Genomic DNA, 24497 nt, shown 5'->3' on the forward strand with positions numbered 1-24497 from the left:
AACTCATGCTGGTAGCTTCGAGAACACTGTCCCACCATCTCGTCCTCTGTTGTCCCCTTCTCCTTGTGCCCTCCATCTTTCCCAACATCAGGGTCTTTTCCAGGGAGTCTTCTCTTCTCATGAGGTGGCCAAAGTACTGGAGCCTCAGCTTCAGGATCAGTCCTTCCAGTCAGCCCTCAGGCTGATTTCCTTCAGAATGGAGAGGTTTGGTCTTGTTACGGCAAAATCTGGGTGCGAGGCTGCTCTGCCACCCAGCTCATCGGACTAAGTCTGTGGGTCCCTGCGGAGGAAAATGAGCTCAGCCGTAGACAGGAGCAAACTGCAGAAGATCCAAGTTTATTGCGCAACAGGTTCAAGGCGAGATTGAACAGCGAGAAAGGGGTGACATGAGTTTTTGAAACTCCCTCCATGTCCCAGAATACAGTGCAAAACACGTCATGAATACATTAAAGAGAGGTTTGGTTACACAGATTACATCATGAATATATTAAAGGGAGGTTGGGTTACACAGATTAACATATGGAGGAGGGAGGGGGGAATATGCAGAGCTACACCGGATTAACATAAGGAGGAGGGAGGGGGGAATATGCAGAGCTGGAGATATGCACAGATAAACACTTCCTGGGGATGAGAAAACAGTGGTCTCAAATATGCATAGTCTGCCACCTGACATTGCCTGGAGGAAAGGCTGATCAGAGTGATTTGACAGGATTAGGGTCTTAACACCTTGCTTGAAGGATTATGCTGGACAGGGGAGGTGTGATGGAGTCCTAGAGAAATTGAGCAAACTGGCACGTTGATTTTCTATGAATTTTATAGATTTTAGTCCCTTTTGACATTGACAATTGGAAATAAATTGATATATTGTAGCGAAGAAGAAGGTGAAGAAGACATGCCTGCCCCCCCCCCCTTCCGTAACAGTCTTCTTACAGCCCGCCTCCTAACACTACTACCTCCCCAAGCCAGCCCTGGGGGAGGCTTGGGAGTGGCTGGTGGGCTGCACACCATTGCCCCATGCTCCCAGGCTGCTTCCTGGGGGTGGGGGTGCTTTGCTGGCGACCTCCCCCCCTTCCTTACGGTGGCTTGGGGGGGGGGTGTTGGGAGATGCAGTCAAGATGGGTGCCATCCCGCATCCCCCGACGGCCCTTGTGGGACCAGTTTCAGCAGCAATACTGTAGGGTGGCGAATATAAGCCGCACAATGGGAATTTGGAAAAAAAGTGTGGCTTATATTCGGGCCAATACGATAATAGTTGCTTTGCCCAGGGGGAGTTTGAATAGAACAGCTCCTGCCTTTGTCCCCTCTGGCCTTCCATGCAGGCAGGGGCTACTTCTGGAGTGCTAAGGGTGCAGCATGGGCTAGACCACCTCCTCTTTTCCTTGTTCCCTGGGTGAGGACACCCCTCACCCAGCCCCCTGCCCCTGCCTTCATCCCTCAGCCCCTCTGCTTCCAGACCCTGCTCCTTCCCAGTGTTATGAGAATTATAAGGCCTAAGATATAAAATAAATGTAGCAGGCAAACACATACATGAATATATAAGCCACATGTCTGAATCAGTACAGGAAAAGTCCTGAAACCATTTTGCCTCTCCCAAATTGACTTCAAATGTTTTTCTGCAAGGACAAAGGAAATGGGTAAAGGTAAAGGTAAAGGTACCCCTGCCCGTACGAGCCAGTCTTGACAGACTCTGGGGTTGTGCGCCCATCTCACTTAAGAGGCCAGGGGCCAGCGCTGTCCGGAGACACTTCCGGGTCACGTGGCCAGCGTGACATCACTGCTCTGGCGAGCCAGAGCCGCACACGGAAACGCCGTTTACCTTTCCGCTGGTAAGCGGTCCCTATTTATCTACTTGCACCTGGAGGTGCTTTCGAACTGCTAGGTTGGCAGGCGCTGGGACCGAGCAGCGGGAGCGCACCCCGCCGCAGGGATTCGAACCGCCGACCTTTCGATTGGCAAGTCCTAGGCGCTGAGGCTTTAACCCACAGCGCCACCTGCGTCCCTCAAGGAAATGGGAAAACCTCCCAATTGTCTCTGTGCTCATAAAGGGCGTATCTGTGTATGAATAGGCTGAGCCTGTGATCTGGATTCAGGAACTGAGTATTTATTATCACAAAGGAATCGCCAGACTGCCCAAATAATGCAATCAGTGATCATTCTCAGGTAACCTGGCAGACAGGTTTTCTTCTGTAGACCGCCTCTTCTGTGATGTATGTATGATGCATTGGGGTGGTGGTAGTCTTGAGCTAAAAATCTTTCACTATTAGGCAGAGTGTTGACTATAAAGATGACTGTATTACCAAGAATGTTATTTTTGTTTCAATCAATTCCGGTGATTGGCAAGACAGATTGTTTCAATGCATGGCAAAAAGATATTTCTTAATATATTTGGCAAGGGGGGAAAAACCGAGAATAAAAAATATAATATTGATAGATGCGAAAGAAAGAGGAGGTTTTTCCCTGTCTTTGTTGGTTGAAGGAATAGATAACATTAGAGAATTCACATATATTCTATATATTTAAAGAAGATGAAATAAATGAGCAAATTAAGTTAATTTGGATATGCAGAAGATATTAAAAATAAATTTAAGAAACTGCAGAAAGAGGGTGAAGGACGTTAAGTTTTAAAATGGCAAAATGATTGTAAAATTAGTGAAATCTATAAAATTAGTGAAATGTATAAACTTGAAAAGTATAAATAAATAAATAAATGGGGGGGAAAGAGATTGACCCTTGTTGTCTTTCTATCCACCCCCTTAGCAACCCGATTGGAAAGAAATCGTGAACAAGAAGTTGAAGTTCCCGGAAGGCCTCCTCAACGCCATCCAAGACGGGCAGCTGATGAAGGTCCAGCAGCTGCTGCAGGTGAGCGACGGGATCCTGAGGCAGCTGGATGAGGCCGAGGACCGGGCGTGGCGAGAGGCTCTCAACCTGGCCATCCGCACAGGCGGCGAGGAGATCACCAAGACGCTGCTGCGCATTGTCAAGTTTGACTTCCGTCAGATCCACGAGGCCTTGCTGGTTGCCGTGGATACCAACCAGCCCACCGTGGTCAAGCTGCTGCTGGACCGCCTGGACCAGGAGAAAGGCCGCAAGATGGACATCAAGTCCTTCTCCTCGGCCTTGTTTGACAACTCCATCGACAACTCCCGCTTTGCCCCGGGCGTGACGCCCCTCACCTTGGCTTGCGAGAAGGACCTCTACGAAATCGTGGACATGCTGATGAAGAAAGGCCACGCTATCCCAGGGCCGCACAAGGTCTCGTGCTCCTGCCTGGAGTGCTCCAACGGCCGCAAGTTTGACCTGCTCAAGTTCTCGCTTTCTCGCATCAACACTTACAAGGGCATCGCCAGCCGGGCGCACCTCTCCATCGCCAGCGAAGACGCCATGTTGACGGCCTTCAAGCTCAGCCGAGAGCTCAAGCGCCTCTCCAAGAAGGAGCCCGAATTCAAGGTCGGTCTCTGGCCGCACACCGTGTAGGTGTCAGGGACTGGACTTAGGAGGAATGGTGGGAGGCCCCCCTCCAAACCTTCCGAAGGGCAGGAGGACAGTATTGATTTAGAACGGCGGTGTGCTGGTCCCGTGGGTAACCGTGAGGCGAGGTCCAAGTCCAGCCCAAGGTCGAGGGTGCAGTAGAGAGGCAGTCCGTCAAAGCTGAAGCTGGGTCCAAGGCAGGGAGTTGGGTGAGTTCCGGCAGGAAAGCAGGACAGGGTGCAGGCAGGAACAGGCTACCAAAAATGTTGCTCCCACAACTTGGGACTGGGGCTGGCTGGCTTTTATCTGCCCCGAGGTATAGGGCGGCCCCGATCATCTGGTGACTCGCCTCTCCTGGCCTGGAGGCGAGCACTCCTCCTGCGGGAACTTAGTTCCCTCTGCCTCTCTGCCCTGAGCCTCTGCAGCTCAGGAGAGGCTGGAGGGTTACTGGACCCAGAAGCAACCTCAGCTTCCCCTGACAGGGCTGAGAGTGGAGCACCTGCAGGCAATGGGTCCTCCATCACCTCAGGAGCCAGAGCAGACTTGGCTGGTGCCTGCACCTGAGGATCCAGCACAGGTGAGGACCCCTCAGGCTCAAGCCCCAGCCCTGGCTCAGCTGGTTCTGGAGGCAGGGAATCCTGCACAGGCTGGGATTCCTCAGGTTCAGCCTCCGAGTCTGAATCCTAGGCCATCACAAGCGGTTTGCAGAGGGGCATAGTCCAGAGGGGGAAATCTGGGAAATACTGGGTGAGGAACAGCTAGAAGAGGAAACACCAGGAGAGAGATAGTTGGCAGATTCAGTGTCCTTGGATGGCATTCCTGACCCCCTTTGCCCACGACTAGATGGGCTTTGAGAGTGATAGAACAGAGAGCACAGTGGCAACAAGCTGTGTTGGAGTGATGTAGACGGAGGGGGTGAGCCTCTACTGGAAGCCACGCCATGTCTAGAAAGATATGCCTTCCTTTGTCACTTGCTGTGATTATTAAATACCATAGATTCTGGCGTATAAGATGACTTTTTTACCCTGGAAAATCCTCTAAAAAGTCAGGGGTCGGGTATGGGTTCGCTGGGCAGCGGCAGCGGACGGTGGGCTCCACGCCGGGAGGAAGCCGTGCAGCGAAGCTGGCTTAGCATCGCATAAGACTGGGTGCATAAGTCGACCCCCCCAATTGGCAGCTGCCAATCCGGGGGGTCGTTTTATACACCCAGTCGCCTAATACGCCGGAATCTACGGTAAATTGGTAAGAATGCTGTTTTCGTTTGATCTGCTTATTTACTGCCACCGAGGCAGGGATCTGATTCCCCAAAGCCTGACATTAGGTCAAGGTGGGGAACATCTACGGCCCTCCAGGTACTGGTGGACCACAACTCCCATCATCCCTGAACATTGGCCATGTGGGCTGGGAGTCCAGCAACAACTGGAAGGCCACTGGTTGTTCCTCAGCCCTGACATTGTTGTTGCTTTTTAATTCCACAATATTCACATCACAAGCCTAACTCTTTTAGAGGAAGGAGTTGGGGTGGGGAGTCCATGTAGACCACGCTGTGCATCTGGGCAATTCAGATTCTGCACACAGAAAAGCCGTTCTCTTCAGAATTGGGGTGGGCCCTTGTGCTGCCCTTCCGAGTCGGAGCCAGACCCTTCCTTCCTTGACCCTGCCTTGTCCTTGTCCCCCCGTCCAGCCTGAGTACCTGGCCCTGGAGCAGCTGTGCCAGGAGTTTGCCTTTGAGCTGCTGGGAATGTGCCGCAACCAGAGCGAGGTGACGGCTGTCTTGAATGACGTGGCGGATTCCTCGAATGACGAGGAAGAGGAGGACTTTGATGACCAGGCCTTCGAGGAGGGCATCCCCAACTTGGCGAGGCTTCGCCTGGCTGTCAACTACAACCAGAAGCGGGTGAGCTTGTCAGAGGAACATGGTCCGGGGGCAGATGGGAACAGTGCTGGATTTAAGGCAGTGTGGGCCATTCTCCTGCACAGGGCACTGAGCCAAGAGGGTGCAAAGCTATGACGTAGCACGCTTGAGAGTATGCACAGAATGGAGAGGGCGCCAAATTTTATCCTCAGGGCACCATATTACCAAAGTCTGCTGCTGGTGTAAGGAAGGTCTTGCGGTGGGCAAGGGGTCTCACATACTGCCAGCCACAATGGCCAGCAGCATTTTCCGTTGTCAAAGTTGCCATGGCACTTGTGTTCTGGTCATGGACTTCCCTTGGGGGCCACCTGGTTGGCCCCTGTGAGAACAGGATTTTGGACTGGATGGGCCATTGGCCTGATCCAGCACAGGGGTTGCCGAAATGTGCGGAATCAGGTTTGAGAGAGCCATTGCTTATAATCTTCTCATGGTTTCTTAGCTTCATCTGGTTGGCCACAGTGGAGAAGTCTTCAGAAACCGGACCAGCACCTTTAAGTCCCCAGTATATCTGTCTGTCTTGCCTTTCATAAACCAACAACCTTGTTCAAAAGTCCATTCTGCCTCTCGTGTTGTGTCCATCTCATGCTTATACTGGCCATATACAGTGGTACCTAGGTTTACGAACTTAATCCGTTCTGGAAGTCCGTTCTTAAACCGAGGCGTGCTTTCCCTAATGAGGCCTCCCACCGCCGCTGCCCTTCCACCTTTCGGTTTCCATTCTTAGACCGAGGTAAAATTCGCAAACCAGGACACTACTTCCGGTTTTGTGCAGTTTGTAAACCGAATCGTTCGTAAACAGGGCTGTTCTTAAGCTGAGGCACCACTGTAAACCATTCAGGGTTTTTCAGAGCCATTCTTAATGAGACCCTAAACAGCAGTGGGGGAAGGTAGTCCTGAGACCACCAGGCAGGCCTTTGCTTTTTGAGCAGGTCAGCAACCTTTTTCAGCCGTGGGCTGAGCCCTTGCGGTGGGCTGGACTATATTTTGGGGGGGAAATTAATGAATGAATTCCTATGTCCCACAAATAACCCAGAGATGCATTTTAAATAAAAAGACACATTCTACTCATGTAAACACACGCTGATTCCCGGACCGTCTGTGGGCCAGATTGAGAAGGCGATTGGTCCGGATCCGTCCCCCGGGCCTTAGGTTGCCTACCCCTGGCTATGAACCAGAAGAGACCTTTTCATCTTATTTCTGTCATGAATTCTACTCAATATTGATCCAGAGCAGAACTCCAGTGTATAGTTAACAGGGTAAAAACTTAAAACACGTTGCAGGATTCCCCCCCCCCAAAAAAAAAGACCAGAGGCAATTGTATTTCATTCAGCAGAGCTTCACTGCTACTGAAGTCAGATGAGCATAATGGTCTCAAATTCAATACAAAAAAAATTCCTTCCAGTAGCACCTTAAAGACCAACTAAGTTAGTTCTTGGTATGAGCTTTCGTGTGCATGCACACTTCTTCAGATTCTGTGTATCTGAAGAAGTGTGCATGCACACGAAAGCTCATACCAAGAACTAACTTAGTTGGTCTTTAAGGTGCTACTGGAAGGATTTTTTTTGTTTTGACTATGGCAGACCAACACGGCTACCTATCTGTAACTCAAATTCAATACATTCAGGATTGGCCCTGTCCATAAGAAATCTAGTTGCAGCTGCAGCAGACTTAACTTAAACTTATAATAACTTATAATAAGACACTAAAATTTAACATTAAGCATATGTGTACAGAATAGCACACCAGAAGGAAAAGATGTAGAAAGAGAAAGTGAAACCCAGGCTCCTTCTGGCCTTACTTTTATAGTCAGCATCCCCTTAACAGAAGAGGTAAGAGAACCAGTTTAAGCCAGCTGTATTCACAGCTTCTCTGAAGGAATAACCCAAACACAATGAACCTTCTGCCTGTTTCTTTCACACAGGGAAGCTGCCAGAACCCTCTTGAATTAATTAGAATAGGCCAGTTCTGCAGAACTTGCAAAAATGACAGACAAACTAAGAGAAAAAGACAACAGTGACTTTGACAAAGAATGGGAACCATTTATATCATATTTGCAGAAACAAAGAAAGTCTACAGACTTGATGGCAGGATTTAAATAAACATTCACATCATTAGTATTAGAAAATGTGCAGAAGATAGAGAAATATGGTGTACTTATTTTCATCTTTATGTTTTTAGGTTAGATGCTATTGTATAAATATGTTATTAGCAATTTTTCTTTTAGGAGGTAGCAAGGTGGGTGAAACAATTCAGAAGCAGAAGTTGGGGGAAGCCCAGGAGGGGAGGGAGGAAGGAATGCGTAATAAATGACATGGACATGAGATGTATGTAATGAATGAAAAATAAAATTGAATAATTTTTTTTAAAAAAGAATTAATTAGAATAGGAAAGATCTCTGCACATCAGATCAATACTTTCTGCACTAAGAAATGCAATCTGACAATTCCCCTCCCTGCAGTTTGTCGCCCACCCCATCTGCCAGCAAGTGCTGTCGTCCATCTGGTGCGGGAGCCTTCAGAGCTGGAGAGGCAGCACCTCGCTCTGGAAGGTCTTCGTCTCCTGTTCCATCTTCATGGGAATGCCATTCCTGTGCCTCGTCTACTACGTGGCCCCCAAATCCAAGGTGAGGGGTTCGTGGCCGGGCTCCTTTCTCGGCCTCCACAACAGACAGATCAGCTTTATTATTTATACCCCGCCCATCTGGCTGGGTTTCCCCAGCCAATCTGGGCGGCTTCCAACAAAAGATTAAAATACATTAAAATTAAAAATACATTAAAATGTAGGCTACAATTCCCAAAACACCTAGGGGCACCAGGTTTTTTTTTGGGGGGGGGCTGATGTACGACCATGGTGTGTGTGCCCCCTCTTTAAAACACTGTGTGCAACCCACTGTGTGTTTTCTCATTCCTCCTCAGTTTGGCAAAATGCTGAAGATCCCCGTGATCAAGTTCCTTCTGCATTCGGCCTCGTATGTCTGGTTTCTGGTCTTCCTGCTGGCAGAGTCCCTGGTGCTGGAGCACAACAGCGAGACCTTTTCGGGGCGGAACCAGGATATGTGGGAAACGTCGCTGCACATGATATGGGTGGCAGGTCTGTGGCCCAAGGCAGACAGGCAGGGGAGGGCAAGGATGTGGGCAGGAGATAATTCTCCACTACCACCTTGAGAGCAACCCGGTGTTAGAATTCCTGCTCCATGATTGCAGTCATGGGATTGATGTCTATCACATGTCTGTATATGTTTTGACTCCACAGAGTGGCAAGTGATGGAGACAGGATGTTTGTGTCACTGTGTTCCATCAAGTGGAACTATTGTCCTTTTTCTCTTTGCTGTCTGATGCTGGAGAGAGAGGGAGCCATGTTGCAGTGCTCCGTGTGTGTTTATATGTAAATAAAGTAGATTAGCCAAAATGCTGAGTTGCTGAGCTCTGTCACGCAAGCTGCGAAGACTCTGTGGCTTCCTAAGTGTGCCAATGTCTGTTGGCATCGGTCGCTGTGATGTTCAGGCTGAAGAAAGCTTTTGAAGCTCCCAAACCATCGACCAGGAGGGAGGGAATATGCCAGTTGGGCTTGTGTCTCTGCCAGGGTCCTACTCGAGTGTAGGACAAGCTCCTGACACCCGGATCCCTCAGTCCCACACTCTGTGTGGGCTATTATTATGTGTTGTCCGGGTAAAGATCTCTGCTTAAAAGAGTGGTATAGTGGTTAAGAGCGGTAGACTCATAATCTGGTGAACCGGGTTCGTGTCTCCGCTCCTCCACATGCAGCTGCTGGGTGACCTTGGGCCAGTCACACTTCTCTGAAGTCTCTCAGCCCCACTCACCTCACAGAGTGTTTGTTGTGGGGGAGGAAGGGAAAGGAGAATGTTAGCCGCTTTGAGACTCCTTCGGGTAGTGATAAAGCGGGATATCAAATCCAAACTACTCTTCTTCTTCTTCTTCTTCTTCTTCTTCTTCTTCTTCTTCTTCTTCTTCTTCTTCTTGGAAAGAGTTCAGCAGGCACTGAAAAAAACAATAGAAATGGCACCTGATGTGTGTCAGGTTCAAGTTGCAGAGAATAGGTCACCACACTAAAGACCCAATTCCTGTATGCCACGGACGTCCAACTCCCAAGAGACTGCAATTTACTCTCAGAATAAAAAACTTGTAGGGGGGAGGGCGCCAAGGTTATTTTGCTTTTTTTAGGTGGGGCTAGGCCATAAATCGCACACCAAAAAATAAAGCATGCAGCGATAGCTCCGTTTTCCGTTTTTCCAATCGTCTGCAAATGAAGGACAGAGCGAGGGGGCGGGGGCAGATGTTCTCTCCCCCCTGCCCCCCACAGAGGAAAATGAGCCTGCGATTAACTGCTATCACCCGGGTATCAACCTGTTGATCACGGCCGACTGGTTGGACATCCCTGCCTTGTGCCATACAGAACAGACCAGCTGATGAATATTATTTTAAAGGCCACAGTTTAACAAGCTACAGTTTATAGGCCAACAAAAAATAATGGTGGCTTCACGTCGTGGTTTTCTGCCAGGAAACAAGTCGTGGATTGGGCTGGGTTCCCACATTCAGGGCTGGGTATTCCCATTCAGACAAACCATTTTTAGTCTGAAGAAACCGTGGCCTTAGCATTATGGGCAAACAGGGGGTAAGCTTAAGTGGAGAAAAAGAGATTGAGAAGAGGCATCAGAGGTTGACAGATGTTCTGCCCCTGGCAGTAGTCCCAGCTGGGTGATGGAGTTCTGGCCAAGTCAGGGACACCAGCTCACATACCACTGGGACCACTTCCAGGTTCAAGAAACAGAGTCAGGTCAGGTTCCAGCAGGGCAAAGTCAGACCAAGCAGAGTGTCACCCCAAATAGGCAATATCAGGCAAGGCAGAGGTCAAAACCAAAAAGGCAAAGAAGCAAGGTAGGTTGCCCTCTGGATAGTTTTCAGGGGAGCCTAGGCTGGAAGTTGGACAAGGCAGGCTTGAATGTTGCTTCAGCAGCTGGACAACCCAGGTGGAGCCTCAAAGAGGACTGCAGTTCCTCTGAGCAGCCATCCTTGTTGGGCAAAGCCTCTGAAAAAGACACAGCCTGTTCTGGGAGCTCTTGAGGCTCCACTATGGTCTCCAAGCTGGAGTACCTGGTAGGCAATGTGCCCTCTTCAGGCCAGGGAGGGGCTGGCACCACAGACCACCTGGTGCTGGAACTTCTGAGGAGCCCAAGATGTCAACAGACTAGCTCACAGGGCACACACTCCTCCTTGCGACCCGAGATGTCCCCTGAAGCCATGGCCTCTTCCCCCAAGGATGGGGACCCAGAGCCCTGGGCCATGGCAATGACCAGCCCAGGTTGCCCCTCCTCCAGCTGTGGCCAGTGGTGGGTTTTGATCCCCTGTGCTTTCCTCCCCCAGGTTTCTTCTGGTTTGAGTGCAAAGAGGTTTGGATCGAGGGCTTCCGCAGCTACCTCTTGGACTGGTGGAACTTCCTGGACATTGTCATGCTCAGCATGTACTTGGCCTCCTTTGTCCTCAGGCTCCTGATATTCTTCCAGGGCCGTGTTTTCTGTCTGGATAACAAGGAGTCTGCAGAATGCCGTTACTACACAAAAGCGGGTGAGCACCTCCCATAAGCTGGGATCTCGTTCCTTCTTCTGCATTGGGCACCATAGGTGCCTCGGCTTGTGAGTTTGATAGAAAATAGATAGATAGATAGATAGATAGATAGATAGATAGATAGATAGATAGATAGATATAGATAGATAATACCTAGCTTTCTCTCTGACATGGTGCTGGAGGCAGGGAGGCACTGAGTGCAAAAGCACTTTGCCTGTTGGTAACCCTCCAACACCGCCGTTAAGAAGCAGTGGTTCTTCTGTTCATTAAGAATTTAATTAGGATTAATGTACAGACACCTGCTGGTAATGATGGGACAAGTTCAAAAGCTGAATTGAAAAGCTACAAGGCTGTACAGATTTAAATCGGAAAGAAGACTTCATTTGATCTAAAGGATGTGTGTGTGGGGGGGAGCCAATGGCTTTATTAATGACTTGGCAACCCCCTGAGAATACTACTTTGTTGTTGTTGTTTAGTCCTTTAGTCGTGTCCGACCCTTGGTGACCCCCTGGACCAGAGCATGCCAGGCCCTTCTGTCTTCCACTGCCTCCCGCAGTTTGGTCAAACTTTGAGCTTTGAGAACACTGTCCCACCATCTCGTCCTCTGTTGTCCCCTTCTCCTTGTGCCCTCCATCTTTCCCAACATCAGGGTCTTTTCCAGGGAGTCTTCTCTTCTCATGAGCTGGCCAAAGTACTGGAGCCTCAGCTTCACGATCTGTACTACTATTACTAATAATTCATATAGCAAGTGAAGATGAAGGGAGTCGGGAGTCGGTTAAGAAGGGAGTCGGTTAAGAACTTTTCTTCAGGATGAGAACAGAAATCGCGCAGCGGCAACAGGAGGCCCCATTAGCTAAAGTGGTGCTTCAGGTTAAGAACAGTTTCAGGTTAAGAACGGACCTCCAGAACGAATTAAGTTCTTAAGCAGAGGTACCACTGTACCTCACACAGGAAGAAGAAAGGAGAACTTCACTAGCGAACTTATAAATTATTAAATGTCTTAATACGAATTGAAGTTAAATCATTGTAGCTGTGGTATAAGGGATTTTATCAAGACTGGATTGTAATTGGACTGAGCAATAGTTTGGAAGCAGAATTAAACCAAATTATTAGACCTTGAAGCATGAGGGGCCATGTAAATTTTATAATTGGCTATGTGGTTGATTTGTATTTGAATTGGCATTGTAATTTGGTTAATTGAAAATGAATAAAAATTATTTAATATAATAATAATAAATGGACTGGGGCTGATGGGAGTTCAGATTGTCTGGAGGGTCCCAGCTTGCAGAAGAGAGTCTTTGGAATGTAAAGGCTTCAGACATGGGTACAGGGCTGTGACCAACATAAACCTTGCCCCATGGAGAAGCTGTCTTGCATAATGTGCGCCACACACCCAGCACAGATGCCCCTTGCTTCTCTCTGACCCTTCCTCCCCTTTCTGACCCAGACCGTCAGGAGTGGCACACCGAAGACCCCCAGTTCATCGCTGAGGTGCTGTTTGCCGTGACCAGCATGCTGAGCTTCACCCGCTTGGCTTCCATCTTGCCCGCCCACGAAACCTTGGGGACCCTGCAGATCTCCATTGGCAAGATGATTGACGACATGATCAGGTTTTTTGTGGGGTGGGGTGGGGGAATCAGGCTCTTTCCCAGCCATCATCCTTGTTGGCTCTGCAGTGCACTGAGCCTTCTCTCTCTCTCAGTGAATCCCCTGTCTCCCAAGTCTCTGGGGCATCACCTTGGTCCCTGAATGCAGTCCCGATATAGGACATGACTAGTTCTTGCCTTGAAGCGGAGACCTGTTTTGGCAAGGAGACCAGAGTAGCAAGCTCAGGCCCAGCTGGGAGGAATGGGGCAGCAGCCTGTGTCTGTGTCATGAGATAGTTGTCCTGAATGACTCAGATGACCCCAAGTACCGGTATATGATAGACCACCTCCTTCCCTACCATTAAGATGGGCAGAGGCCACTCTTGGTAGTTCCACTGCCCTCAGAAGTTTGGCAGCCTGGGAGAGGTCTTTATCTGGGGCAGACCCCACCCCAGGGAATTCCTTCCCCATGGAGGTGTGTCTAGTATCCTCAGTGAATAGCTTCCATCATATGCTAAAGGCACACCTCTTCACCTGGGCCATGGACACCCGCTCTACCTTCTTGACTTTGTTTTAGATGGTGTTAGGTCTTTTCATTAGCTTTTTGGGTTCCTTGTGCTTCTTCCCCTCTCTAGGTTCATGTTCATCATGATGATCATCTTGACTGCTTTCTTGTGTGGGATGAACAACATCTACGTCCACTACCAAGAGTCTGAAAAGCTGGGGAGGTACGCCAACCTGCTTGTACTTTCTACAGAAAGCACAATCAGCTCACACGAAATCAATATACAGTCACACCTTGGAAGTCAAACAACTTAGTTCCCAAAAGTTTTGGCTCCCGAACGCCGCAAACCCGGAAGTGACTGTTCCGGTTTGCAAACTATTTTTGGGAGCCGAACATCCGACGGGGCTTCTGTGGCTTCCGATTGGCTGCAGGAGATTCAAATGGACTTCCGGAATGGATTCCGTTCGATTTCCACGGTACGACTGTAGAACGAAAAACAAGGTTGGCTGCAGTCTTTCTTTTTTTGGTCTCAGGAGAAAATCCAGAATCAAATGTCAGTGCCACCACCATGTGCAAATCGCAAAACTTTGCCAGAGGCAACTGGTGAATCCACCTGTGGGTGCCCCCCAGGCTATTAGTATTTTGCGAGAAGGATTTGAGCGTGTGCTGGAACTTTAGGTTTGCAGAATTAAAATGAATTCAGGAGCTCTGTTGTTCTAGTGCGACAAATCCACAGTCTGGAATGTGATAGCAGAATGCATTGAAACATGTGGGATGAATGAATGATTAACAGGAAGACATGTAAACACCCCACAAGCAAATCGGGATGCTCATTCTCCTATAAGCATGCCATAATCAACAAATAAAAAGGAACGCTCAGCAAAGACTGGATATAATCAAACTTCCGCATAAGCTTTGAGCAAGTAGATCAGGATGCACGTTGAATAAATATGGAATAAAGAGGTTTTCTGAACGTTATAAGAAAAAACCTGCTGCTTTTCCCTTATGGGGTTCCCGAGAGCCCATATAGAGTCCTTTTGTAGGTTCTCTATCGGTAGGAGAAAATAACAGAGGCCAACCAGAGAATATTGATAATCAAAGCAGCTAGTAAGCCTGATCTTTATTGATCTGTTGCAACAAGGTGCTCCCCTCACACTCAGGAAAGGAGGAGGACCCCGAACAAAGGTGTGCCTGCCCTTATATAGACATTTTAAGTTCTTTGCCCTGGCGCTCCAGACCACCCCTCCATACATCATACATACATCACAGAAAAGGTGGTCTACAACAGAAATTTGAGTGTTGTTTTTCCTGTCTGGCAGGTTTTCTGATAATGCCTTATCTGATTGCCTTTCCTGATAGTCTGTCACCCTTTGAAATGGTGATTACTCAATTCCTGAGACAATGGGGAGGCTCCCTGAGCCCCTCCCTCCTTGCAGAGAAAACATTTGGTCAGTTTGGGAGTCAAATTGGTTTCAGGTCAGTCTTCCTGTGCTGATTGATCTATGTACGTGCTTGGTTGGTACGTTTATGAACATTTATTATATGTCTAAGACCTTACAAATATTATCACAATATAAATGCAGTAAAGAAGCAACGCTGTAGGGAGGAGTCACCCTCCCCCTGCCCCAGCTCTTTCAGCTTGCTATCCCTTCTCCCCTGCAGCTTCAACGAGACATTCCAGTTCCTCTTCTGGACCATGCTTGGGATGGAAGAACACGATGTGGTGGACATGCCCCGGTTCCTCATGGCTCAGCTGGTGGGGAGGGTGCTGTATGGGGTCTTCACCATCGTCATGGTGGTTGTCCTCCTCAATATGCTCATCGCCATGATCACCAACTGCTTCCAGAAAATTGAGGTGAGTGCTGCTGCCAGGGGTGGGGGAGGGGATTGAGAGGTGGCCTTTAAGGTGCACTGGAATGGGGCTGGGGTGTACAAAGGGACAGGTGAATGCCCCACTGGCCGCTAGGGATGTAAGGAGGCTGTGATTTCTCTCCTATTCGGCATTTGTCAAAATCAGTTCTGTTCCGCTGCAGTTCAGCTTCCACTAAACCCTGTGCTATTCGTCCTGCTATCTGCTGTGGCTGAAACTTACATTCCTTCATTATTTGATATATTTCAAAGGAAGGGAAGTGTCAGCGCTGTAAATAATTACACCTGTAACATTTTCAGGCTATTGACAGGTATGCGAACGGCAGGGATTTCCATTTTTGATGGAATTCTCCAAACATCTCTAATTGCATATCCACCAGCAGTAATGGCCCTTTCCTGCTATTGGTCAGACTTGGTATAAGTTAAAGTAAAGGTAAAGGGACCCCTGACCATTAGGTCCAGTTGTGACCGATTCTGGGGTTGCGGCGCTCATCTTGCTTTACTGGCCAAGGGAGCTGGCGTAGAAGCTTCTGGGACATGTGGCCAGCATGACTAAGCTGCTTCTGGTGAACCAGAGCAGCGCACGGGAACGCCGTTTACCTTCCTGCCGGAGCGGTACCTATTTATCTACTTGCACTTTGACATGCTTTCGAACTGCTAGGTTGGCAGGAGCAGGGACCGAGCAACGGGAGCTCACCCCATCGTGGGGATTCGAACCGCCAATCTTCTGGTTAGCAAGTCCTAGGCTCAGTGGTTTAACCCACAGCACCACCTGGTATAAGTTAGGGTTGCCATATTTCAAAAAGTGAAAAATCTGGACACACACAAAAATCACACAAAAATAATAATAAAGTTTTGAACTATTTTTAAGGAAATACGCCAAAATCTACACTTCCAGCATGGGTTGCTATATGTACGGATTTCCCCAGGCACTTCAGTGATTTCTACCCTAATCCTGGCTATGTATGCCACCCCTAGTATACATCATCTTCAGCCATTCCTGGGCTGTGCCAGCCTAACCACAGTGGTCCTTGCATTGGTGACCTGAAGACTTGGTTACTGAAACACACTTTCCATGGGGCTGCCCCTGTGTTGGGTCCAGAAGCTTCAGCACGTGCAAATTGCAGCAGCCAGACTGCTTGCAGGAGCCGATCGCTGGCAACGTGCTACTCCACTGCTGAGAGAGCCAGGCCGATTGTCAATTTGCTACTGGGCCAATTTCAAAGTACTTGTGTTAGTTCACAAAGCCCTAAACAACTCAGGCCAAAAGTGGCTTTAGACTGATTCAATGTTCTCCACTGAGATCACCAGGATCCTCTGATGGGTTTGATGGTTCCCTGCAACCCTCTGACATTTGGTTGGCCATCACTTTAGTGCCCTGTGGAACTCCCTGCCTGTAGAGGTTCACCAGAAACCATCCCTGCTATATTTCAGATGTTGTTGGTTTTTGGAAAACTATATAGTTTAGCCAGGTCTTTGTAACAGGATTTTTGTGTGTGGAACCAATTAGCATTTATTGATATTGTTAGTTATATTTTTAGGGATACCCTAGCATCTTCCAATCTCACATTCCTGCGGGCAAGCACTGTCTTGTTTCTTGATAGTTCTATTTATCTTCCGTAAGGTCCTCTGGGACACTTTTTGTGGGGCTGAAGAGCAGGGCAAAGATGTTCTAGATAAAGAGCTCCCCTCGTATTTACCGGAGTCTTCCTTGCTGCCTCTTCTCTCCTGTGCTCTTCAGAACGATGCCGACGTGGAGTGGAAGTTTGCCCGCTCCAAGCTCTACTTGTCTTTCTTCAGAGAAGGCTTGACGCTGCCAGTGCCCTTCAACATCATCCCGTCACCAAAGTCCATCTTCTACGCCGTCAGGTAATTTGTCAGGCTGCTCCTGAGGCCCTTGAGGTGGGGAGACTCTGGTAGTTCTGGGTTAAACTTAGCCCTCGGCAGCAGAGGACTAGCTTACTTCGTGGACTAGCATGCTCCATACATGCCCCCTCTCGGCAGAACTGTTGCTTTTACAAGCACAATGCCCCATCGTTCTGCCCAGACACTGAGGTCCAGCTCCGAGGGCCTTCTGGCGGTTCCCTCGCTGTGAGAAGCCAAGTCACAGGGAACCATGCAGAGGGCCTTCTCGGTGGTGGCGCCAGCCCTGTGGAACGCCCTCCCACCAGATGTCAAAGAGAACAACAACTACCAGAATTTTAGAAGACATCTGAAGGCAGCCCTGTTTAGGGAAGCTTTTAATGTTTAATAGACTATTGTATTTTAATATTCTTTTGAAAGCCTTCCAGAGTGGCTGGGGAAACCCAGACAGATGGGTGGGGTGTAAATAAATTATTATTATTATTATTATTATTATTATTATTATTATTATTATTATTATTATTATTATTATCATCATCATCATTATTATTATTATTATCATTATTATCATTATTATTATTCTGCATTTGCCGGGAACCAGTCCTTGAATGTGACAGCCCATAATAGCAGGGTGCCATCATTGCATTATTTCTGGAACCCACCCCAAACTCCCCCCCCCCCCCAGGCAAGGCTATTCAGTCATGTTATTTTAAAATGAACTTTCATTATGTTTAATGCTTCCAAGATCCTATGCCCTTTTAAAATGGGTTTTTTGGGGGGGCATATTGGGTTACTGTTTTTATTTTTTATTAGGTATTTTGTGGTTTTTTCATCTTGATTTTATTCTGTGAACCAACCTGAGACCCCCAGGTATAGGGAGGTATATAAATTCAATAAGTCAATAAAATCAATAAAAAAGAGTATGTTTTTAATCCTGGCTGTTATTGAAATATCTTGATGAATAGTTTCTCTTTTGCAAAACAGGATATATATTTTTTCAAATAAACAGTATGTAAATTTAGTTAAATTTATTATTAATAATAATAAATATTACAGTCAGCCTTGCTAACAGGCCTCTCGGCTCACCTCTTTCTTCCCCCATCTTCTCCCAGGGGCCTCTTCCGCTTCCTGTGCTGTTACAAACCAAAGCGCCAGCAGAAATACCCCCCCATCTCAACCATTGTAAGTTCCCTTTGGGGCTGTTTCAAGGGGGTGTTCCTTGCACCAAGGACTCTGCTTGCAGTGGGTTGTCACGCTCCCTTCCTAAACTTTTGGGGAGATTGGGGGAGAGATGCCCATTCCCCACCCCACGAGTGCCTCTGGGCATTAGCAGTTGAGAGGGTGGTGTGGGAGTCCTGCATCCCTGATGTTGTAAACAAAATTTGCCCTTTTTCCCTTATGGAGTATCCAAGAGCCCATATAGAGTCCTTACGTGGGTTCCCTATTGGTAGAAGAAAATAACAGGCCAACCAGAGAATATTGAGAAGCAAAGCAGCTAGTAAGCCTGATCTTTATTGATCAGTTGCAACAGGGTGCTCCCCTCACACGCAGGAGGGAGGAGGAACCCAGAACAATGGCGCGCAAGGCCTAATATAGACATTTTAAATTCCCCGCCCTGGAACTCAAGACCACCCCTCCATACATCATACATACATCACAGAAAGGGTGGTCTACAACAGAAATTTGAATGTTGTTGTTTTTCTTGTCTGCCAGTGTTGGAAAAAAATCCAGGCAGCAATATTTTTTAAAAGAAGTTTTATTGACTTTGGTTTATTTGTCAGACAAGCAAAGCAAAGTGGGTACATTCAGCAAAAAAATGAGAGAATGCCCCCGAACACCAGGGGCAGACAGTTTTTATCCCCTTAGGCAAAGCAAAGTTCAGCTCCTTCACCCACCCCCCTTAAACATTCCCCTTTATGCATATTCATTGAAGCTCAACCAATTAAAGAATTGATGGTGGCCCTTCGGTTCCAAGCTGCATTATCCACTAGGTGGCGCTGTAAGCTTATAATCCTCTTGACCTATTTGCAATTCCTTGTAAAACCACATTGGCCATCCGTATTCTCACCTTATTTTGTGGTGGGCTACATCTTCCTGTTGTTCGCTTTTCTCGGTGTGCTTACTGGAATTGGGTCAACGACTAGAGCAGGTGTGAAGCGCTCTGACCACACTTGCAGCATTTACAAAAATGCTGTGTGCAGGCAGAGGAGAGAAATAGTTTTTAGCTTTTAGCTTGCTTCTTATAAAATGGCTTCAGTCTGGCTCTCCAAAGTGGACCCAGGTGGACCCTTGGTCCTCACTCCTTCACCAGGTTATCTGATAATGCCTTATCTGATTGCCCTTCCTGGTAGTCTGCCCACTCCTTTGATTCCCCAATTCCTGTAACAAGGAAGGTTTTTTCCTCCCTCCTTGCAGAAAAATATTTGGTCAGCTTGGGAGTCAAAATGGTTTCAGGTCGGTCTTCCTGTGCTGATCTATGTATGTGCTTGGTTGGTACATTTATGAACATTTATTATTTATATATATAAGACCTTAAATTTTATTATTACACTGATGACATCACAGGCCCTCTTGAATTGACAACAATGGACCTTGGGTTAGGGTGGCTTACCTGACCTCCCAGCGGTGGACTCACCTTCCCACTGTGTGTGTGTGTGTGGGGGGGCTCCTGCTGGTGAGCTTGCACAGGAATGACCTCCCCATTGCCTTGCCCCTTGCACTCTTCCTCCCAGTAAACAGCAGCAACTCCGTTGCCAGGAGGTCAGGTCCATACCTCCCCTCAACTCCTCCACACACTACGTATTGCTCCCATTTTCCTCCATTCAGTGACATTTATAAAAGACTGTTGCATCAATTAAAAGCAGTTAGGCCAAGTGCTTCTGTGCTGCACCAACAAGTCTGTGCCCTCCTGGTGCCATAATTGTTGGGATGCGTCCAAGGAAACGGGGGCAATTGGCAGGCCCCCACTTTGCTGATATTGAATATAAATTCTGGGTCCAGCAAGCTTCCCAGCGCAGCTCCGTATCCCTGGAAGCTCTGAGCTGGCCTAGCAGAGTAATGCAGCGGTCCTGAGTCCATGTGAGAAAGGGATAAATTAAGTCCAAAAGACAGATCGGTTCTTATCTGTAGAAGCGTTTATTTACAAGCCATAAATCAGTCTCTCCATCGTAAACCTCCGCCATTCCAAAGGCATTCCTCTGTGCTTTCCAAAAGCACACAGACAGCTCCGTTGAGCTGTGACTCTCAGCGTCTTTCAGTGAGAACTGAAAGTAACTCTCACAGACAAAGCCTGTGACGTAGGGCCCTGCTTCCGACCCCTCCCAGATGCAGGGCACCACGGAGTTTTAACCCTGTCTGTTCCAAACTCCACACCCACTAGCTCCAGCCCACCGGCCGGTAGCTGGGTGATCTCCAGCCGTTGGATCAGCGTGTAACTGCGACTCGAGCTTCAGAAACCTTCAGAAGCTGAGCACGCAAGCCAGCAGAGTAAAAGAACTCTTCGCAACAGAAGGGCAGATAGAGGCTGCGTAAAGCGTATTTACAGGCATTTTATTCAGCATCAGGACAAAGTGAAAAACATGTCTTCTCCCCTTTGTGTCCAAGCAAGCAGCATAAGCAATTGCTATACACAAACGGAAGTTCCCAGCAAGCTGTGCTGTAATATAAACAGACATGCAACAAGTCCACACATCTGTTAAGGTGGAACGGACTAGGGTAACATCCTCCCCCTTTCCGTGTAACCTGTATCACCTGTGGTTCAACCCAATTGCAGCCGCTGTACACAAACCTGTAGCTGTTCTTTGTTAACAACCTTAGACAACAGATCTGCGGGAATTTCGTTTCCTGGCATGTAGGACACCTCAATGAGTCCTTTCTGAATACACTCTCTTGCACGATGTAACTTAATCTGCAAGTATTTGGTTATAATGCGAGGCCGTCTTTTTCTTTTCAAATAATTGCATCTGTTTGCTTTTCGACTAATTATTTCAGAGGCCATGCCTCTCTGGGCACGCTGAAGCATGCGCAGAGTGCTTTGCAGCCACAGCCACCTGCTTGCTAGCCTCCAGATGCAGGCCTCCCTCCAGGGCCTTTCCGGGAGGTGTGACCCCCTCGTTTGGGAACCCTGTCACCCCCTGACTCTGCCCTTCTTCCCCCCCCCCCAGTCTAACCCCTGCACGGATGAGGGCGGCCAGCGTACGGAGGGCCGCGCTGCCTACAGGCGCCAAGTGCTGAAGGCGCTGGTGCAGCGCTACATCGACACGGCCCGGCGGGAGTTTGAGGAGAGCCGCAGGAAAGGTAAGCAGTGTTGCCTCGGAAGGGGGATCCTGATGGGGTGCCATGTCCAGAAGCGCTTGCCCACCACCCTCCCTGCCAGACTTCTGCAACCGGGTGCCCTCAGCTGTCTCAACCACAACTCCATCAGCCCCAGCCAGCTCTGGTGTAGGTTCTGGGAGTCCAAACCAACTGGCGGGCATTCCCCGCTCCCTTTCTGCTTGGTTCCCGTATCTCTTTCTGTGAGGCCTCTGTCTCTTCCAACCCCCCATTGCCCCTACAGTCCCTGCTTGGCAATCCATCTGTCCACCCCCTGCAAAGCAGGAATCTCGATGAAAGCATTCATATAGTTCTGGACACTCTCACAGAACAGGTAGGTAGTTGTGTTGGTCTGCCGTAGTTGAAACAAAATAAAATAAAAAATTCCTTCCAGCAGCACCTTAGAGACCAACTAAGTTTGTTACTGGTATGAGCTTTCGTGTGCATGCACACTTCTTCAGATACCAGCTCATACCAATAACAAACTTAGTTGGTCTCTAAGGTGCTGTTGGAAGGAATTTTTATTTTTATTTTGCTCCCAAAAGATTGTGAGTTATGACTTGTCCTTGCCAAAGCCATGCTGACTCCACTTCAGCAAGGCTTGTTCTTCTATATGCTTGGCTATTTTATCTTTAACAATACATTCCACCACTTTTCCCAAGACATGAATTAAGCTAAGCAGCCTGCAATTCCTAGCATCCCTCTTTAAAAACTTCCTGCAGCCACCCTGGTTCTTCTTGGTGCCCCCACCCCAGTTGCTTTGCTACCCCTCAAGGCTTACTGTCTCTCCCACTTTGGGTGGGATTCAGTCAGAAACACCAGGTTCAGGTTGCACATTGAGAGCTGATTGGGCAGTCTTGTGCAACAAACCCACTTCCCCAAATGCTCTCTCTTTTTGCCCTAAGGAACGTAGTGGGATAATGCCCTGGAAAGTGTGGGAGGATGCTTGCTTTGACGCAGCATTGTCTAACCTTCCTGCAAGCAAATCGGAATGAAGGCTCAGTAGATAATCCACAATATCAAACATCCCTACAGATTAGTGCTCCTCATGGAGGAGCTGTCTCCAAAGCCTAGAGGAGGGGAAACAGTAGGATTGCTAAGTGACTAGAATTTCCATGGGGCCTGGGCAGAATCTCACCCCCACGAGGGCTCCCTCTTTTGTGTCCTTTTGGTGGGAATGTTCAGGGTGGCGGGAGAGGATATATTGTTTATTAATATCCTTCCTACTTTGCGCTCTCTAGTTCCTTTACTTAGCAGAGTTTACATCCCCCTTTTTACATGCACAGGAGATAGCTGGTTGCAGGCTCGTGTGAGCCTCTCACTATTATATAATTCAGCCTGTCTATGATTGAATTGTACGTTCCTGGTAAGTTCACTTGAATACCTCTTAAAAGAATAAAGACGCCAGTGGCAAAACTACTTGCCCCGCTACCGGGGGCGGAGAGCAGGCGGGTTGTGGCTGGCGCCCCCTGGGGGCATGGCACGCATCCTGGGGGCATGGTATGCTGCCCACAAGGGCATGGCGCGCCTCCCGAAGGGGTGTGACTCACATTCTGGGGCGTGATGTGCCACCTGGCGCACGGGGTGGGGGGGTGGGGGCGGTGCAGCATGTGTCTGGGAGGGGCGCTGTGATGGCACCCTACTGGAATAGTGATGCCGGGGGTGAACTGCTCCCTCCACACCCCCATTCCTCCGCCAGTGAAAGACGTGACACTCTTATTCAAAGTCAATAAAAGAAGTTTACTCACATCAGTTCACAGCTGGATTCCTGAAGGCAGACTTAGTTACAAATATGTACCTGTAGATCTACCTCATATGGGGAATAATCCCAGTGCTTCTGCTAGCTGAGAGCTAACAGAGCAGTCCTACCTAGAAGCTGGTCAAACGAAGAAGGAAGTGAAACAGAGAGAGGTGTGCTCCGTGACTCGTCCTTTTGTTACCTGGACAGGTGAGGTCATGCCCACCTTCTATCACATGCGAAAGGAAGGATGCTCCAGCCAGGAGGAACAGGAAGTTCCGACTGGCTGGACCAAACATTCCTTCGCATGTCCTCTCTAGCATTACAAGGAATGTTGTTCTTGACTGCCTCTCACGGATCACATCCCACACTTTTTGCCCACAGATCTGGGGAACCGCCTGACAGATCTGAACAAGTCTGTGCTGCGCCTCCTCTCCGACATGAAGCAGCTGCGCCACACCGTGGCCGACAACGGCACGGCGGACAACCCCTTGAACGGGACCAGCGTCCTCCACAAGTACATCATGAAGGTGCGCAGCAGCTTCCAGAGCTATGACAATGGAGCAGGCGGCTCTGATCAGGCAGCCCCCACGGACGCGGCCTTGCCCCAGGATGGCGCCGTTGCCAACGAGGACGCAACGCCGTTGCCTCAGGAACCCTCTGAGGGACAACAGGCGGAAGCTGAGGAAGGGCCGCCCCAGGTGGAAGCGGAGGATCCTGTGCTGGAGGCTGAGGAGAGGCCGCTGGAGATGGAAGCTGAGGAGAGGCCACCCCAAGTGGAAGTAGAGGTGGCAATTGAAGAGAACCCTGTAGGAGAGCCAGAGACGTGATCTGCCTTCTCTCCAAAGACAAGGGGTCTGTTTCATTCTCAGCCGGGATCTGCTGTAGAGTTCAGGGTGACATTTCCGTAGGAGCCTAGGGGGGGAAGTCATGCTTGTAGAGTCTGCCCCGTTTCTGACATGTCCAAGGGGCAACGCAGTGTCCTTTCTTAAGCCAACATCCTTTGCCAAGCGAGAGAATGTGTATTTCACTTATCTGGCATGAGGGCTCTTTACTGAGCAGAACCATAGCTGTGAATCTTCTCTTTTTTGCGGGAAATTCCCTTATTTGAGTGCCGTTTCTTGCTGCTTCCTGCTGCTATCCCGGATTGTTAGATATCCCGTAGACTATCTCCGGGAGAGGTGAGGCTGTTGATCCCTTATTTTCAAATCTGAAAGTTGACAGCTATGAGCAGAACAAGAAGACTGTGGTACCTTGGGTTACATACGCTTCAGGTTACATACACTTCAGGTTACAGACTCCGCTAACCCAGAAATAGAACCTCGGGTTAAGAACTTTGCTTCAGGATGAGAACAGAAATTGTGCTCTAGTGGCACAGCGGCAGCCCCCATTAGCTAAAGTGGTGCTTCAGGTTAAGAACAGTTTCAGGTTAAGAACAGACCTCCGGAGTGAATTAAGTACTTAACCTGAGGTACCACTGTACTTTATAAAGCCCCCCAAAAGCCGGACTCCTGCTATTGGCATTTTGCTAAACCTTCAACCCACTTTGAATTCTGTTCTGCTTAAGATTTGAGATGGAGGTTCGTAAGATTCCACGAGGCCACAGTAACGGCTGCCCCCAGTATCTGGGGCCCACCTGGCCTACAAAGTGTAAACA

General features: G+C 48.7%; 2 protein-coding genes across 2 annotated transcripts in view; one reads left to right on the forward strand and one right to left on the reverse strand.

Moving 5' to 3' along the window:
- LOC310843262 (short transient receptor potential channel 2-like) overlaps positions 1-24056 on the forward strand; it is a gene marked incomplete at its 5' end in the record, with an annotated part of 25915 nt that extends 1859 nt beyond the window's left edge. The window contains 12 exons of the mRNA XM_083736310.1: positions 2758-3450; positions 5156-5368; positions 7845-8009; positions 8302-8476; positions 10768-10968; positions 12416-12578; positions 13190-13282; positions 14722-14914; positions 16670-16797; positions 17904-17973; positions 20955-21087; positions 23225-24056. Coding sequence (XP_083592436.1) covers positions 2758-3450; positions 5156-5368; positions 7845-8009; positions 8302-8476; positions 10768-10968; positions 12416-12578; positions 13190-13282; positions 14722-14914; positions 16670-16797; positions 17904-17973; positions 20955-21087; positions 23225-23670 — 2673 coding nt within the window. The 3' untranslated portion in view covers positions 23671-24056. The remainder of the gene's footprint in view (positions 1-2757; positions 3451-5155; positions 5369-7844; positions 8010-8301; positions 8477-10767; positions 10969-12415; positions 12579-13189; positions 13283-14721; positions 14915-16669; positions 16798-17903; positions 17974-20954; positions 21088-23224) is intronic.
- LOC310843682 (secreted frizzled-related protein 2-like) overlaps positions 1-24497 on the reverse strand; it is a 246280-nt gene that overhangs the window by 187973 nt on the left and 33810 nt on the right. The window lies entirely within an intron of this gene.

The sequence above is a fragment of the Podarcis gaigeae genome (assembly GCF_964106915.1).
Source record: "Podarcis gaigeae genome assembly, chromosome: 4".
In the NCBI taxonomy this organism is placed as follows: domain Eukaryota; kingdom Metazoa; phylum Chordata; class Lepidosauria; order Squamata; family Lacertidae; genus Podarcis; species Podarcis gaigeae.